Raw genomic sequence first — 16,170 nt, 5'->3', positions numbered from 1 at the left:
TTTTTTTACTTATTAGCAGGCTCATACAAAAATGTTCTCACTTTGCTAGCATCCTCCCTTGCCCCGCCCCAGCGTCCACGATGAGCCCGTCTGACCACGCCTCCTGTGCCTGTGTTTCCATAATGATCTAGGTGGGTGGTGGAGCCTGCAGGAAGTGACCCACCTCCTTGGGAGTACCTCAGCTCCAAAGCACTTCCCGGCAGAGACCTAACAGACAAAAAGAGGAGGCCGTGGTTAAAGTCAGGATAAAATAAAAACGGACACTGTTTATGGTCAGTGTTTGCCCACTTTTCACAATGCAAAAAAATTAAGGATAAAATCAGCCCGTCATATGATTTTAACTCACTAAATATCCCGTTCCACTCAGAAACTTTAAATTTACAGTCACTTTTAATCAGTTTAAAGGGGACATCAGATGCAAAATTCACTTTTACACGGTGTTTGCATATAAATATGTCTTAGCAGTGTGTGGACACAACCACCCTACAATGATAAAAATCCATTTGCTTCTTTTTTTGATTCCCAGAAAAACGAAACAGTCTCAATTATCAAGCTGTTTTGATTTTCTGAGCAGTATGACATCATATTGCTCAGGCTCCGCCCACAGCCACTGACGGACTGTCCCGTATTTGCATATTTCCGCCCTCAGCCAGTTGTACACTGATGTAAAAATGAATGTTAGAGTTTTCATTTCCCTCTGACATCAGAGCCACTGAGGACGCAGTGGATTAGTTTTGTTTTTGATGGTAACGTGCCACCAAATACACAAAAAGTGGAAGAGAGGGGTGGGGTGAGCAGTAGCTCATTATCATTTAAAGAGACATGCACTAAAACAGGTTGCTGTGAACAGAGCTGTTTTAAGGTAAAAAGGGTGTTGTTTTACACTATCACTGAGGAATTTTAACTAAAGTATGTTGCAGACATACTTTAGAGATGCAGATGTCCCTAAAGAATCACACCAACTTCAGGAAAATGTGCATCCGATGTCCCCTTTAAGTATTAATAGTAGCATTACAAACTTTGAATGTTACATACTGAAGTAAAATTGATTATCTTATCTTGTCTTATCATGTCAACTTCAGCATATATAACTAATGAAGCAGTCACATACTTGACAAACTAGCATAAATAACGTACTGGTCTTTTAAAAGAAGACAGCAGAAATGTTCTGCATCTTACCGTGAGTAAGAGGAACCAGGTCTTCCTCTCAGCTGGTCCAGCTCTAGTTGAAGCCTCTCCAGCTCTGCAATCAATTGATCCTGGGAGGAATAAGATATTAGTATCAGATAATGCAGCCAATCTGGACACAGGTCAAGTAAACAAAAACGTATTTTCTTATAGTTTAAAGATAAATCTACCTTGTTTGCTAGGAGATCATCTTGGATCTTCTTCATGTTAGCGAGTTCTTCAGAGAGAGCATTCTGTAACACATTACACCAGATGCTTACATGTAAGGCATTTTTTATCCTAATTTATTTCATGTGTGTTTTCTGGGAATCAAACCCATGACAGTGGCATTGTTACGATGCGTCAAAATGGAGAAATAGCTGACCAGTCAACCAACTAGTCAGGTGAGGTTGGCTAGTTTAGATTATTATATTTTTTTTCAGTTTTGATTATTTTTTGAGAACACGCCTTTTGTAAATGGCCCCTTACAAACATCCAAAGGGGCTTTTGCACCTTGTAAAAATATTTACTCCACGAACATGGAAAACAGCGTATACATTCCATCTCCGCTATCACAAAATCCACGACACATGACATAAAAACAGCTCCAATCACCAGTTGTTGACGTTTGTAAATGCCGCTTATAAAGACGTCGTGGACGGCCGCTTCAGAGTTCCTGCTGCCAGTACGAATGGAACCAGGAAACAGCCCGAGGGGGAAACTGGTTCTCTAGGAACCACCATGCTGGCTAGTTCCTACAACTGAGAGAACTACATGGTGCAAAAACCCCTTAAATCAGGTCAGAGGAACCAGAAACAGCCTAATTATACTTCCTCGAAACTGATTAGTTAACTACAGTAATTGTTCAGGCATCCCACAACTAGTCGATTTTGAAAATATGTAGTTCTGCACATTCCAACACCATTCAAGTTACATGTCTTCTGTTTTCAAGTACATGTCTTCTGTTTCTGACATTAGGGGGAAATTATGTTTAAGCCATTCATCACGGATTCTCTGATGAGAAACGCATTGAGCATGAAACACCTGCTTTTGTGCTGAAATAATGAAGGAGGACACATAGAGGAAACCTGGAACTCCTATTAGACATGAAGATAACTGAGGCAACATCTGGATTCTGAGGTAAACATCAAAGATGTGGTGACATGTCAAGGCTATTTTTCTGTTTTCTGGATGTGTACGCCACGTTGTCAAGGAAATCAAATCAGAAACTGTGGAGGATCACACCTTCTCCTCCAGGGCAGCCATTCTCTCCTTCAGGTGCAGCTGCAGTCTCTCATTGGACTCCGACAGAAGCTTATCCACTGTGTCAGAGAGACGCTTGTTGTGTTCGTCATTCATCCGCTCCCTCTGCCTCGCCTGAGGGGAGGGAGAGAAAAAGAGAGGGAAAAGTCACGTACAGAGACAGAAGAATGATGAATATTGAGCATATACTTGACTAACAGTGTATGAATGATATGCTACATCGAGGTGATGAGAGATATGTGGTTTCAAGCAAATCTAAGAGTAACGCTATTTTGATTCTAATGAATATAATTGTTTCTTGTTAAAGGGATAGTTCACCCAAAAATGAAAATTACCCTATGATTTACTCAGCCTCAAGCCATCCTAGGTGTATATGACTTTCTTCTCTCAGACGAATACAACCGGACTTATTTTCAAAAATGTCCTGGCTCTTCCAAACTGGCAATGGATGGGTGTTGAGATTTTGAAACTAAATAAGGTGCAACCATCCATCATAAAAAGTGCTTTACATAGCTCTGGGGTTAATAAAGTGAACTTATGCATTTGTGTAAGAAAAATATCCATATTTACAACTTTATAAACGTGCGTATGACAGGTAGCGGAAGCTAGAGATTATGGTTTATAAAGTTTTAAATAAAGATATTTTTTTACACAAACACATTGATTCAGTTCAGAAAGCGCTTATTAACCCCCCGGAGCTGTGTGGACCACTTTTTATGATGGATGGATACACTTTATTGGACTTATCAATCTCAACAGCCATTCACTTTCATTATAAAGCTTGGAAGAGCCAGGATATTTTTTAATATAACTCCAATTTTATTCGTCTGAAAGAAAAGAGTCTTATACACATATGATGGCCTAAATCATGGGGTAATTTTCATTTTTGGGTGAACTATCACTTTAAGGTCAGGTTGTAGATGGTAGCTTGTTTAGAAACTCATGATGTAATGTTTGTGAATCATGCAAAATATACATTTCACACGTCACACTCAACATTTGTGACTCTGGACCACAAAACCATATGGGTCATATGGGTCAGTTTTTTTGAAACTGAGATTTATACATCATTTGAAAGCTGAATAAATAAGCTTTCCACTGATTTATGGTTGTTTGGATAGGACAATATTTGGCTGAGATACAACTATTTGAAAATTTGGAATCTGAGGGTGCAAAAAAGTCAAAATATTGAGAAAATCACTATTAAAGTTGGCCAAATGAAGTTCTTAGCAATGCATATTACTAATCAAAAATTAAGTTTTGACATACTTATGGTAGGAAATATCTTCATGGAACATGATCTTTACTTAATATCCTAATGATTTTTGGCATAAAGGAAAAACGGATCATTTTGACCCATACAGTATATTATAACTACAAATATACCTGTGCTACTTAAGACTGGTTTTATGGTCCAAGGTCACATTTTGCATTTTAATTTCATAAAATCATTTTTTTAATATTTACCTCTAAAAGCCCATTCATTAAGAAAAAAATTCCACTACATTTGAGCCTAACATGCTGAACAAATGAAAAAAGAGAGGATGAATCACCCTCTGTAGCTCCTGATTTTTCTCTTCAAGTTGTGCCTCCAACTGCCTCAGTCGCTCCTCAAAGTTGCCATGGCGCTCCTCCGCCTAAACAACAGAGCAAGGATAAAATGTATATAAACATAGTTTGGACCTGTTCTCAATTTGAATTGAGTTAATAGCACAGCACCTAAAACAGATCTGAACTTGACAGCACACACCTTATTGAGTGCCGCCACCCTTTGGGCGAGCTGAGCCTCGATCTCGGGCAGCGTCTCGGCCCTCTGGAGGGTTTGCTGCAGCTTCTGTTTAGCATCGTCTAGACGCTCCTGGAGCTGCCTGTTCTTCTCTTCACTCTGAGCGACAGAACAATGAGGCCAAACAATAAATAACACAATAATGAACACGTTCTCTTAAGGAAAAAAAAGTGCTTTGTTTTTGGTGGAGACCTGGTAAAAACACAGTGGAAACTACTTTTTCAGAAATGAAGCCACCAAAGAACCAAAAATAAAAGAAATAAAATAATTAACAAAAAAACTGTCATGTGGTTCAATAGCTAAGAATGTCTAAATCTGCAGCACATCTCTTTTTACTGTTAATACATATCACTGTTTCCCATTGCGGGATTTGTTTATCTTAATTATTTCCCTAGTAAAAAGTAATAGATTTAAAAAGCATTTATTTTATACTAAGTATAGTTCAAGTCCATTAACATATTTACTGACATACTGCTCAAGACTTATTGATATAAAGATTGTAATTAAACTTTATTTGGAGTACTACTTGTGCACAATGCACATTTCTTAATATTAAGCCTAAAATATGTTTTAATGTCACTTTTGATCAGGACTGTATGATCTTTAAATAATATCGGTCTTTAAAGGCAAAAGATTCAAAGTGAACCTAAATTATACTTGCAATAGTTCCACTTTAGCACAATCAAATATACTTAAGTATATATTTAGTTGGACTTTAGCACTACTTCTGCACAATCAAAGTGCTTTAAGTACAAAATTAGCTGTTCCAATTTAGCAGACTTTAAATATACCTGTTTAGTATACTAAAAGTACCATTGTAGGGTATTTTTACCAAGTACATAATATGTAAATATATTTGTGGCATACTTAGCATAAAAAATTGTGTATGTATTTTATGTATTTTAAATACATTTTATTATATTTATTTTTCACTAGGGTTGACAGGTGCAAATATAAAGATCTAGAATGAACAGCTTTAATCAGATGCCAAAAAATGCTAAAATTTTGAAAAATGTATTAATCAGAATATCAACACATTTACATGTCCCCATTCATAACCACTACATTTTAATGAGTAATAATATTTGTAATAACATTTAAAGAGTTCATGAACTGAGAAATCAAAATCAAAATCAAAATTAATCTTTTGACATATAAGAGGACATTGTACTATAAAAACCTCTTGTAAGTTTCATAACTCAAAACTTTCACGATAGTCTAAAAACAGCCTATATTCAAGTCAATCCAGGGCTCTGAACTGGTTCAAGGAACAAAACGAGAAACAGAAACAAAAAAAATTTTGACAGGAACATACCCAGAAACAGACAGGAATTCACATTTAATAGTTCCGAACGGAACTGAAAATTTGAAATGGCCATTAACCGGTTAATATTGTTACTTTATTGTTCCATTTAATATTTGAATTTTGCAGTTAACCAATCTCAAATTCAAGTAGTACTGCCTATGCAAATGTGATGTTGACACATTCAACGAGTGAAATGCCCATGCTCGAGTGTAAATTCATCATAGGTAAGTCACAGTGGCAATGGATATGTCACAAACCACCAAGATTTCAGACTATATTCAAGCGAAAATGAATGGCATGTAATACGCAGCTCGTTGTGTGTTTTGAAACTAGCAAAAATTGCAGGATAGTGTAGAACACAGATTCACATCACACCTGCAGCTCGTCTGTGAACGGAGAAAACAGAATAAAACTATACATAAAAAAGAATATATAGGCCTATACACAAAATATATTTCACTTAAATCATTAACAGCTTAAATGGGGTCATCGCATGCCCATTTTCCAGAAGTTGATATGATTCTTTAGGGTGTTAATGAAAAGTCTCTAATATACTTTGGTTAAAAATTCTCAATGGTTGTGTAAAACAACACCCTTTTTACCTTGTCAAAATGAGCTCTGCAAAAATCATCCCATTCTGAGGGATTGTTCCTTTAAATGCAAATGAGCTCTGCTCGCCCCGCCCCTCTCTTCTCGCTGCTGCTCTGCGAGATTGTTTACTTTAGCTGCATTTAGCGCATTTAGCCGCGAAACTTGCTAACTAGCGTGTTATTAGGAAAGGTGACTGCAGAGATTCATAAAAAAAAAAAAAAAACTTATACTCAATTCTGCTGTAAGTAAGACTGGATCACGAATGATTTGCGTGAACATATCATCATATCAACATTTATGTAGATCGGGAGGTGCATTACCTCCACAAACAAACGTAATCCACTGCATCTTCAGCGGCTCAGATGTCGGCAGTAAATGACGACCACTATGTTCATAATCACATCCAGCAACAGAACATCTCAATCGCTCAATCGGAGATATTCTTGTCTAACTTACATCCCTGCTCCGGCATCGAAACAATGGAGGTCGGACTGTTACAGCTGCTCTGAGGTAAGACGCTCATGTCAATCAACTATCGTGGGAGCGGCCTCTGTCGGTGTTACGCCACATGTCTCGATTTGAAAAAGGGGATATTATTTTTTACAGATTAATTAAAAACCACTGCATGGATTTTTATCATTAAAACCAACACACATTAATGTTCAAACAACATGTAAAAGTAGAAAAAGTTTACATTCGATGACCCCTTTAACAAAACATAAGAAAAAATTGTGCTGAGTTTTGGTTATAGTCCATAAAAAACAAAGACAGTTCATGAGCCCTTAAAAAATATTTTAGGGCAAATCCAGCGTTATGGATGTGACATAAATGCTTAGAGAATGTATGTGTTACCATATATCATCTGTTTATATTTTAATAAACCCTTGTTGACAGAGTCTAAACATCAGAAAAATATCAGTCTATGCACAAGTTTTCTATATTAAAAAAGGAAAACAAACACGTGTTAAGGATGTGACAAAAAAGGACACAGTTTCTGAGAAACTACATATTTTGTAGGATTTCTGCAAATGAAAATGCACAAACCAGATGCAATAATACCCAACAAATAGAGAAGCGATGGCTCTTTACATATTTATGAGGAATATGTACTGTTATGGATGTGACAAGCCTGAAAATAGCACTTACCAGACTATGGAAAATCATGCACTAAAAAATTTTTTTAAAAATGAGAGAGACCTCACATGGGTATTTGAACCACCAAATGTTGACATCTGTGCTATCAGTATAGTAAAAACCTTTGGTAAAAAAATTTTCATGGTAAGGCTGACATTTGCATGGAATTACCCTTTATAGAATTTTTACTTTATTTAATAATCTGAATATTGGAGGGGGCCTATAGTATACTATGGCCCTGAAACTTTGAGGTGTTAAAATACAAAAGATTTCTTGAAAACTATAAACAAAGAAAAGTCTTGTTTAGATGAAACAAAAAAAACCAAAACAAAATCTTCAGGCGCAAATGGCGCCATACCCTGAGAATAACCCCCAGAGACTGTTGATGAATACGCTGTTAAATGTTCCTTCAAAAGTTACACCTTTCATGTGTGTCTGTACATGATTTTCCTTTTGTACCTGTCTGTATAAAGACTCTTTGCTGGCAAGCTCGTTCTCCAGTTTGTCTTTGATGTCATGGAGAGAGGTTGCCTCCCTCTGGGCACTGAGGTACCTACAGACAAAAACACACTGTGAGGATGTGCAGGGCGCTTGATAAATCAAACCTGCGACTGTATCTGTGTCATTCCGAAGTGCGGTCATACCATACCACAATACGGCAGTGAGATCCGATCTAATCTGGTCTATTTTACCTGCGCTCTAAGGTGGTAATTCTTTCCTCCATGTCCTCTCTTTGACACAGTGCCTGCAGTTGAGGGGGTGGAAAAACGTGAGATAAAAGAGAGAAAACGTCAAAAAGAATAAAGGACAACAACATATGGTTAACTGATTGCAGAGACACAAACAATCGCAATCAGACCATTCAGCAACATTATTACGGTTGGGCGTCTGTCTAGACAGCACAGTAACTGTTTACTTCAAATGGAGTTGACTATAAACAGTTATTGCGAAACAAAAAGAGTTGTATCGAATATTACATAATTGCTACGAGGGAGGAAGAAAAGGCGATGAAAGACAAGTGCAGCGAAAAGAACGAAGGTGTCTTGGGAAATGAAGAAAAACCCCTTTCATTTGCCATTATCGAGACTGTACTTTATGACAGCGCAAGCAGATTATAAGCAAAAACCTGCTTAAGGCATCCAACGTAAATAGGACGGCAAGCCAGCACGATAGCTACCGGCAATTCCGGAAAATTCCATAAGTAGCGAGTCGGTGACATGAAACGGGCGCCGTTGCCAAGTTGGCAAGTCTTTGTGTTACCGCAGGAGAATACAGCGTGCTTCTATTATACAGAAAATTAGACTTCTTCCATGAGGAATGTCAGATAGACAGCTGATTATTTTGTTGGCAGTTTGATTGATCTCGCTTTGGCTGACAGGCACACCCATCAACAACTGGAGCACTTTACCGGCAATTAATCACTGCATCGTGGCAGGAAACCCTTCTAAATGGGAAGGGAGGCGGGATGACAGCAAAACCATGCTTGCGTGACAACGGGGCTCTTGGTTTTGTTGTGAAATGCTCTCGATGAGAACTTAACCTCCGACCCACCTCTTTCACATCCCTCTGAAGCTTCTGATTGGCTTCCTCAGATTTCGCTAGTTCCCTTCTGGCGGTAGTGAGCTGCTCCTCGATCTCTCCAACCTGTGCATGGGAGACAAGGCTCAGACGTTAACGTGCGCACGAACGCATGCAAACACAAAAACGAGCCAATGAAACTTGGATGCGTTCCAGTAGCCGTTTCTCCCTCTGTTGTTTCTTGTTTTTTTTTTTTTGTGCAATTGGGAATGCTGCGTACATCCACCAGAGGGCAGCAGAATGTGACACCGTCCTTTGCTCAGATTCTGTATCTCTATGGCAACCATAGGAATGCCAGGCTAACTGGAACCTTCTCATCTAAAATGTGTCAGTGCTTTGAGTGTGTCATACTGTAGGTCTTCTCCCACCCCGTCTGTCCGCATTTCCTTCCTGTGTCTTGAACATTATATATGCACACACACTTACAAGCTCTGTTTCAGAACCCAGCTGCATCCTAACTATCACAGAACCAAGTCAGTCAGTGATTTGCAACAGAGATGAATTTGCATGTCATATGCATATAGCATGTCATAACAGGCATAAACTACCATTCACATGTTTAGGGTCAATATGATTTTTTGAAAGAAATTTATATTTTTTTCAGTAAGGATTCAATCGTCAAAAATATTAAAGGGATAGTTCACCGCACTCTCATGTTGGTCCAAACCTATAAAACCTTCGTCCATCTTCAGAACACAAATTAAGATATTTTGATAAAATCCAAGCGCTTTCTGACCCTGCATAGACAGCAACACAACTGAGTTCAAGGCCAGGAAATGTAGTGGAGCGCGGGGCACAAACAAACGCAGGGTTAGTTGTAACACATGTGGCTTACATATTTCCACACACGCTAGCATAATCAAATTTATGCTATTTACTAGTTGCCATATTAATACTATATATATAAATAAAAAAAAGTGTGCCAAAATTCAAAAATCTTTTTAAGATATGGCTGAATATTTATTTTATTTATTTATTCATTTATTAATTTTTAATAGTTTTTAGCATTAATTTCAAATGAAACAAATCTGCTATTATTTTAATCTCCAATCTGTTATTTATCAGTTTAGATAGTTTTGTAATACTGTGTTGAGGAACGTTGTAACACAGTGTTACAATGTGCCCTGCTACAGTGGCATGCGAAACTTTGGGAACCCCTTGCAGAATCTGTGAAAATGTGAATAATTTTAACAAAATAAGAGAGATCATACAAAATAAATACATTTTTTATTTAGTACTGTCCTGAGTAAGATATTTTACATAAAAGATGTTTACATATAGTCCACAAGACAAAAAAAAAAAAAACAGAAACTATTAAAATAACCCCCTTCAAAAGTTTGGGAACACTTGGTTCTTAATACTGTGTTGTTACCTGGATGATCTACAACTGATTTTTTTGTTTTGTGATGGTTGTTCATGAGTCCCTTGTTTGTTCTGAACAGTTAAACTGCGCTGTTCTTCAGAAAAACCCTTCATGTCCTGCAGATTTTTCAATTTTCCAGCATCTTTTGCATATATGAACCCTTTCCAGCATTGACTGTATGATTTTGAGATCCATCTTTTCACACTGTGGACAACTGAGGGACTCATATGCAACTATTACAGAAGGTTCAAACACTCACTGATGTTTCAGAAGGAAACACAATGCATTAAGAGCCAGGGGTTGAAAACTTTTGAACAGGATGAAGATATCAAAAAAATATCATTTTTTTTCATTTAGTACTGCCCTTCAGAAGCAACAGAAGATACTTGCATGTTTCCCGGAAGACAAATTAAGTACAATTTACCTTGATATTCAAATTCAAAAAGTTTTCAACCCCCAGCTCTTAATGCATCGTGTTTCCTTCCTTCCTTTCCTTCCTTACACAAAAAGTATTCTCGTAGCTTCAGAACATTACAGTTGAACCACTGATGTCACAAGACTATTTTAATGATGTCCTTACTACCTTTCTGGGTCTTGAATGTGGTAGTTGCGTTGATGTTTATGCAGGGTCAGAAAGCTCTTGGATTTCATAGAAAATATCTTAATTTGTGTTCCGAAGATGAACAAAAGTCTTACGACATGTGGGTGAGTAATTAATGGTGAAATATCCCTTCAAACACACCTGAACTGGATTTGGTAATCAAGGGTTCTCAATATTACTAGAAACTCCCAGGCCAGTATGTTTGACTTGCCTTGTTGAGAGTGTGTCTACAATTCCTTTAAATGCTCCCTGTATAGGCAACAGTGCAGCACTCACCTGTCTGCACATGAGCGCCAGTCTTTCTTTTAACTGTGAAAGCTCTGCTCTCTGTCTTTCTATCTCTCCCTCTCTCTGTCTGTCAATCTCGCCATCATCCAAGATGGAGGAGGGGCCGTTCGGAAGCCGCTGTGTGAAAAACAGAGGAACATGAGAAAAAAAAGATTGAAAAGATTCAAAACAATATCCAAATAGCTCTGACTCACCTCCTTTCCATTGTCCAAACCCCGCTCTCTCCTTTTAATCTGATCCCGTAAAGACAGAACCTAAGTATAGCGAACAAATCTAAGCATGCAAGACCAGCGTGCCACAAAGAGATAGAAAAGGAGGTACAAGCATATATTGCAAAAGTATGATGTTCACCTCATTTGTGGACGCTTCCAGCTCTTCCTCTAGAACGGCAACTCTCTCTAAAGCCACACGCAATCTCTCGCGCACCTGAGGGAGAGAAGAACAATAGACAATGAATCAACACGAAGAACCTGTCCAAAATAAAAAATAAAAAAATCACCTCTATGAAGAGACCGAGTAATTCTATAGATGTCTGGCTGTTTAAACACTGATATTAGCTTTATAAACTTCTTAAGTGCAATATGAGTAGGTTTCCTGCTTCATATATTGCTTTTCCTTAAAACAAAATTAATAGGTTATGTTTTTGGGACCAAATGAAACTACCTATGCATCAGATAAATAATGACCTCGATTTTGTTATTTTCCTTCTCACAAAGCTATTGTACAGCTTTAGAAGACTTTAAATACATTATATGAGTCATACGGGCTACTTCTGTGTTTCTTTTATGGTGCTTTTCATCATTTTTTGGAGCTTTAGGCCACTGTGTTTTCATTATGAGCAGGACTAACCAGCACAATGAAAACAAAAAACCAAACGGCAGCTGTGGTCACAAAAATTATCATCATGCTGAAATAGTGTAGGACAAGCAGGAGTAGGGAAGGGCTGCTGACCTTTTCGTCCAGAGCTTTATGGTGTTCAAACAGGGATTTGAGGGCCTTGAGCACCTCCACCTCGCTGGAGACTCCAGCCGGAGACTGAGCCTGCCTCTTCACCACTGTCATCCTCAGAGAACGCTCGTGACGAGACACCAGACACTCCAGATGCTCCAGCAGGAGCTAGACGGCACAGGAAAAAAACAGAGAAAGTAAGAATTTAAATTGGGAGGTGGGGACTAGTTATTACCTTTTTTCACTCTTGTGAACACTTCCTGAAGTAGGATTGACTCCCAGCGAACAGTCTCAAGGGACTCACATATATTACCATTTAAAATTTTGGGGTTGAGGTGATTTTTAATGTTTTTAAAAGAAGTCTTACATGCTTACCAAGGCTGCATGTAGTTGATCAAAAATACAGTAAAACTGTAATATTGTGAAATATTATTACATCTTAAAATAACTGCTTTATATTTTAATATATTTTCAATTAAAAATTATTTTTCCTGTGATGGCAAAACTTAATTTTCAGCTTTATTACTCCGGTCTTCAGTGTCACATGATCCTTCAGAAATCATACTAATATGCTGATTTAATCAAGAAACATTTATTATTATTATTTATGTTGTCTCAAATCACAAAGGGTAGGAGCGTGATGTTATTAATATCATCTCAATATCATTGTGGTAACATGACGATAAACCCTTCATCAAGTCTGTTTTCGCTGCGTGCTTCAAAGAGAAAGGTGTTTCAAGGCAAAAGGTGTTCAGGTGATCAGCTCATGATCCGGTGTTTTCCGCGCCTCAGAACGGCTCAATTCACAGTAAATGCAGTAAACTCACTGAATGCATGTGCTGTGAGTTTAGTGTGCATTTAGGAACGCAACGGCCACCAGTTATGCTTTATTGTTGTGGCAGATGATTACAGCATTTTACTAGATTTGCAGTGAGACGTGTTTTTATAAGCCTGTTTTCAATTAAGCTGGAGTTTCACGTCAAAATAAAAGCTTAGAAGTGCAGTATGTATTGCTGACAGCTAGCGGTTTAAATGGGTAATGTTACTGCAGTCCAAATTTAAAATATCTCTTTCAAGTGTAGAAATTAGGAAAGATGTATTGTAATTTCCCTACTGTAGTGTCAAGCAAAAATAATATACCTATGAAATATTAATTTTCATTTATTTTACAGTGCAGTTGCTTTACAATATATGGCTATTACTGTCATAAGAATAATGATAATATAAAGTTGTTATTACTATTATATTCTAATTTGTTTGACATCCTAAAACACCAGTGTGAACATAATTTAGACTGAGACAATATATCACAAATAAAAAGAGGGTTGAGTCTCTCTTAAAGTTGAGGTGCAAGTCAATTCACTGACTTTTTTCTGACTTAAGTTTTCTTAGTTAAGAACATGGGTTGGAGCTCTTCATTTTCGACCTCTCAAAGTGCATTAGACAGAATAATGTAACTTTAAAATATACATTTTTTTTTTTTTTTCCCCCAAGTCTTCATTTGTCTTTTTTTTTAAATATTGCAATAAATGTCCTATCATGGACTTCATATCTAGATATTGTCGTATCATGAGATTTTGATATATCGTTACATCCATAATAAAGGTACATTTTACCCAAAAATGAAAATGTGTCATTAGGTCGTGCGAAATCCATAAGACCTTCGTTCATCTTCAGAACTCAAATTAGGATATTTTTTATCAAATCAGAGAGCTTTCTGACCCTGCATAGAGAGCAACGTAACTGACACATTCAAGGCCCAGAAAGGTAGTAAGGAAATCGTTAAAATAGTCCATGTGACATCAGTGATTCAACTATAATGTTATAAAACTACAAGAAAACAAAAATAATGTCTTTATTTAACAACTCTTCTTTTCCCTGTCAGTCACATGGACTTTTCTCAGTCAGAAAGCTCTTGGATTTCATCAAAAAAATCTTAATTTGTGTTCAGAAGATGAACAAAGGTCTTACGTGTTTGGAACGACATGAGGGTGATTAATGACAGAATTTTCATTTTTGGGTGAACTATCCCTTTAAAGTCAACAAAGAGGCTACAAAAAACTGAATATATCTACCATTTTCTCAGGACAAATAGTCAGTTCACTGAACGCAAGTTGACCTTTTGTGATAACATGCTCCCGCAATAATAATATAAAGGTAAATTGTAATGAAACACAGTAAATGAAAATTTTAATTTGATGCATTAAAGTGTTTTGAACTAGCTACCGAAAATGTCACTGTACTTCTGACTCTGTTACTGAGATAAAGCCCTTGTGAAAACTAGTCTATATGGTAATAGTATATATAGTAAGAGTGGGATATTGCACCCCAGCCAAAACATTTCATCAAAAACAAACACCCTAAACACAAAACCACAAACACAGGCAGGGGATATAAAGAGGATATGATGTCTGTTTCACACGCACAGATTATGGTTATGGAGTTACTGACCCGTGTATTGTTCCTCTCCGCCTTGAGCTCAGCAATCTCCTCTTCTCTCTCCAGCAGCTGCTCCCGACATACATTCAGCTCTTTGGTCAACACCGCAAACTCCTGCTCACACACACAAACACACACAACAGAAAATAAGCTCGGTTCTGATCTTTACAGGCTCCTAACAATCAACACAAATAAACCAAAGAGTGTGTATCCAGTGCTGTGGTCAGCCTGAAATATATTTACCACGCACACACACTGTGTAGAAACACATACATCACACATACATGTGTCCACCGTGTAGTCTAGGCTTCAGACAGCCTGCCTACAGACCGCCCACAGGCTCACTGACCGTCTGAGACACAGTGCATACACACAACTGAAATGCACACTTTCTCAATCTGGCAAGCTCTAATCTGATTGGCTGACTTCACACCATTTCACTAGGTGTAAGAGCCCACGGTGTTTATTATCAGTCTGTCTGAAAAGGCGAATACAACGCTGATACAAGAAGTTTAGGTGTTTTGAGGATGAAATAATCAGTGAATTTGCCTATGTTTGAAAGGTTAGTCATCAAAACTTTAAAAAAGATACTATACTTGCCAACTAACTGAAGTAAAATAAGTTTAAAGGTATAGTTCACCAAAAAATGAAAAATGCCCCATGATTTACTTACCCTCAAGCCATCCTAAGTGTATATGACTTTCTTCTTTCAGGCGAATACAATTGGAGTTATATTAAAAATGTCCTGTCTCTTCCAAACTTTATAATGACAGTGAATGGCGGTTGATTTTTTGTTTTAATCCAATAAAGTGCATCCATCCATCATAAAAAGTGCTCCACATGGCTCTGGGGGTTAATAAAGGCCTTCTGAAGTGAACTGAAGTGTTTGTGTAAGAAAAGTATCTATATTTAAAACTTTATAAACCGTAATCCCTAGCTTCCTTGTTTTGTACCTCTAATTTGTGACCAGTACCTCTTTTGTACCTTTCGTACCTCTAATTTGTGTTTTGCTCTCTCCTCTGCTCTTCCACATTCGTCACTTCCGTGTTCGTCACCGTGTTCGCCTACACTGCTTTCTCACATACACGTGAACGTCAGTTAGCGGAAGCTAGAGATTATGGTTTATGACGTTTTAAATGCACTTTATTGGACTTCTATTGGACTACTGAATATCAACAGCCATTCACTGCCATTATAAAGCTTGAAAGAGCCAAGACATTTTTTAATATAACTCTGATTGTACTCGTCTGAAAGAATAAGTATATTCCTAGGATGGCTTGAGGCTGAGTAAATCATGGGGTAATTTTTGGGTGAACTATCCCTTTTAAGTACTAAAATTACTAAAACAGATATAAATTAAAGCAAAATATTTAAAAAAGAATAAAAATGAGAAAAGCAATAAAATAACTAAAGCTAAAATTAAAATAAAATTTGAACATAACTCGATACAAGTCAGATAATGACAACAAGACTCACAACCATTATATACAGCAATTAACCACACAACACTGAAACCATAAGAATAATAAAAGAGCAGAACATTTTTATACTGCAATTACAACATACAAAAACCTTCAATGACACCAACTTAACACAAGGTGAGGATAATGGTGAATGCATAAAAAATACAATGGAACCAAAAAAAAATTGACCAAAAAAATTGGTCTCTTTTTTTTTTTTTTACCTGACTCAAAGGACAACATGCT

The 16,170-nt window shown here is 37.2% G+C and overlaps 1 protein-coding gene across 1 annotated transcript in view; it reads right to left on the bottom strand.

Moving 5' to 3' along the window:
* ppfia3 (PTPRF interacting protein alpha 3) overlaps positions 1-16,170 on the bottom strand; it is a 47,302-nt gene that overhangs the window by 19,122 nt on the left and 12,010 nt on the right. Inside the window, 14 exon segments of the mRNA XM_051106228.1 lie at positions 42-207; positions 1,180-1,259; positions 1,359-1,421; positions 2,413-2,544; positions 3,984-4,067; positions 4,181-4,315; positions 7,707-7,800; positions 7,940-7,992; positions 8,799-8,891; positions 11,066-11,194; positions 11,272-11,331; positions 11,429-11,503; positions 12,029-12,193; positions 14,477-14,578. Of these exon segments, the coding sequence (XP_050962185.1) occupies positions 42-207; positions 1,180-1,259; positions 1,359-1,421; positions 2,413-2,544; positions 3,984-4,067; positions 4,181-4,315; positions 7,707-7,800; positions 7,940-7,992; positions 8,799-8,891; positions 11,066-11,194; positions 11,272-11,331; positions 11,429-11,503; positions 12,029-12,193; positions 14,477-14,578 (1,431 nt within the window).

The sequence above is a fragment of the Labeo rohita genome, chromosome 3 (assembly GCF_022985175.1).
Source record: "Labeo rohita strain BAU-BD-2019 chromosome 3, IGBB_LRoh.1.0, whole genome shotgun sequence".
Classification (NCBI taxonomy): domain Eukaryota; kingdom Metazoa; phylum Chordata; class Actinopteri; order Cypriniformes; family Cyprinidae; genus Labeo; species Labeo rohita.
Note: the sequence above shows the minus strand (reverse complement) of the source record. Positions and strands in the feature narration are given on the sequence as shown.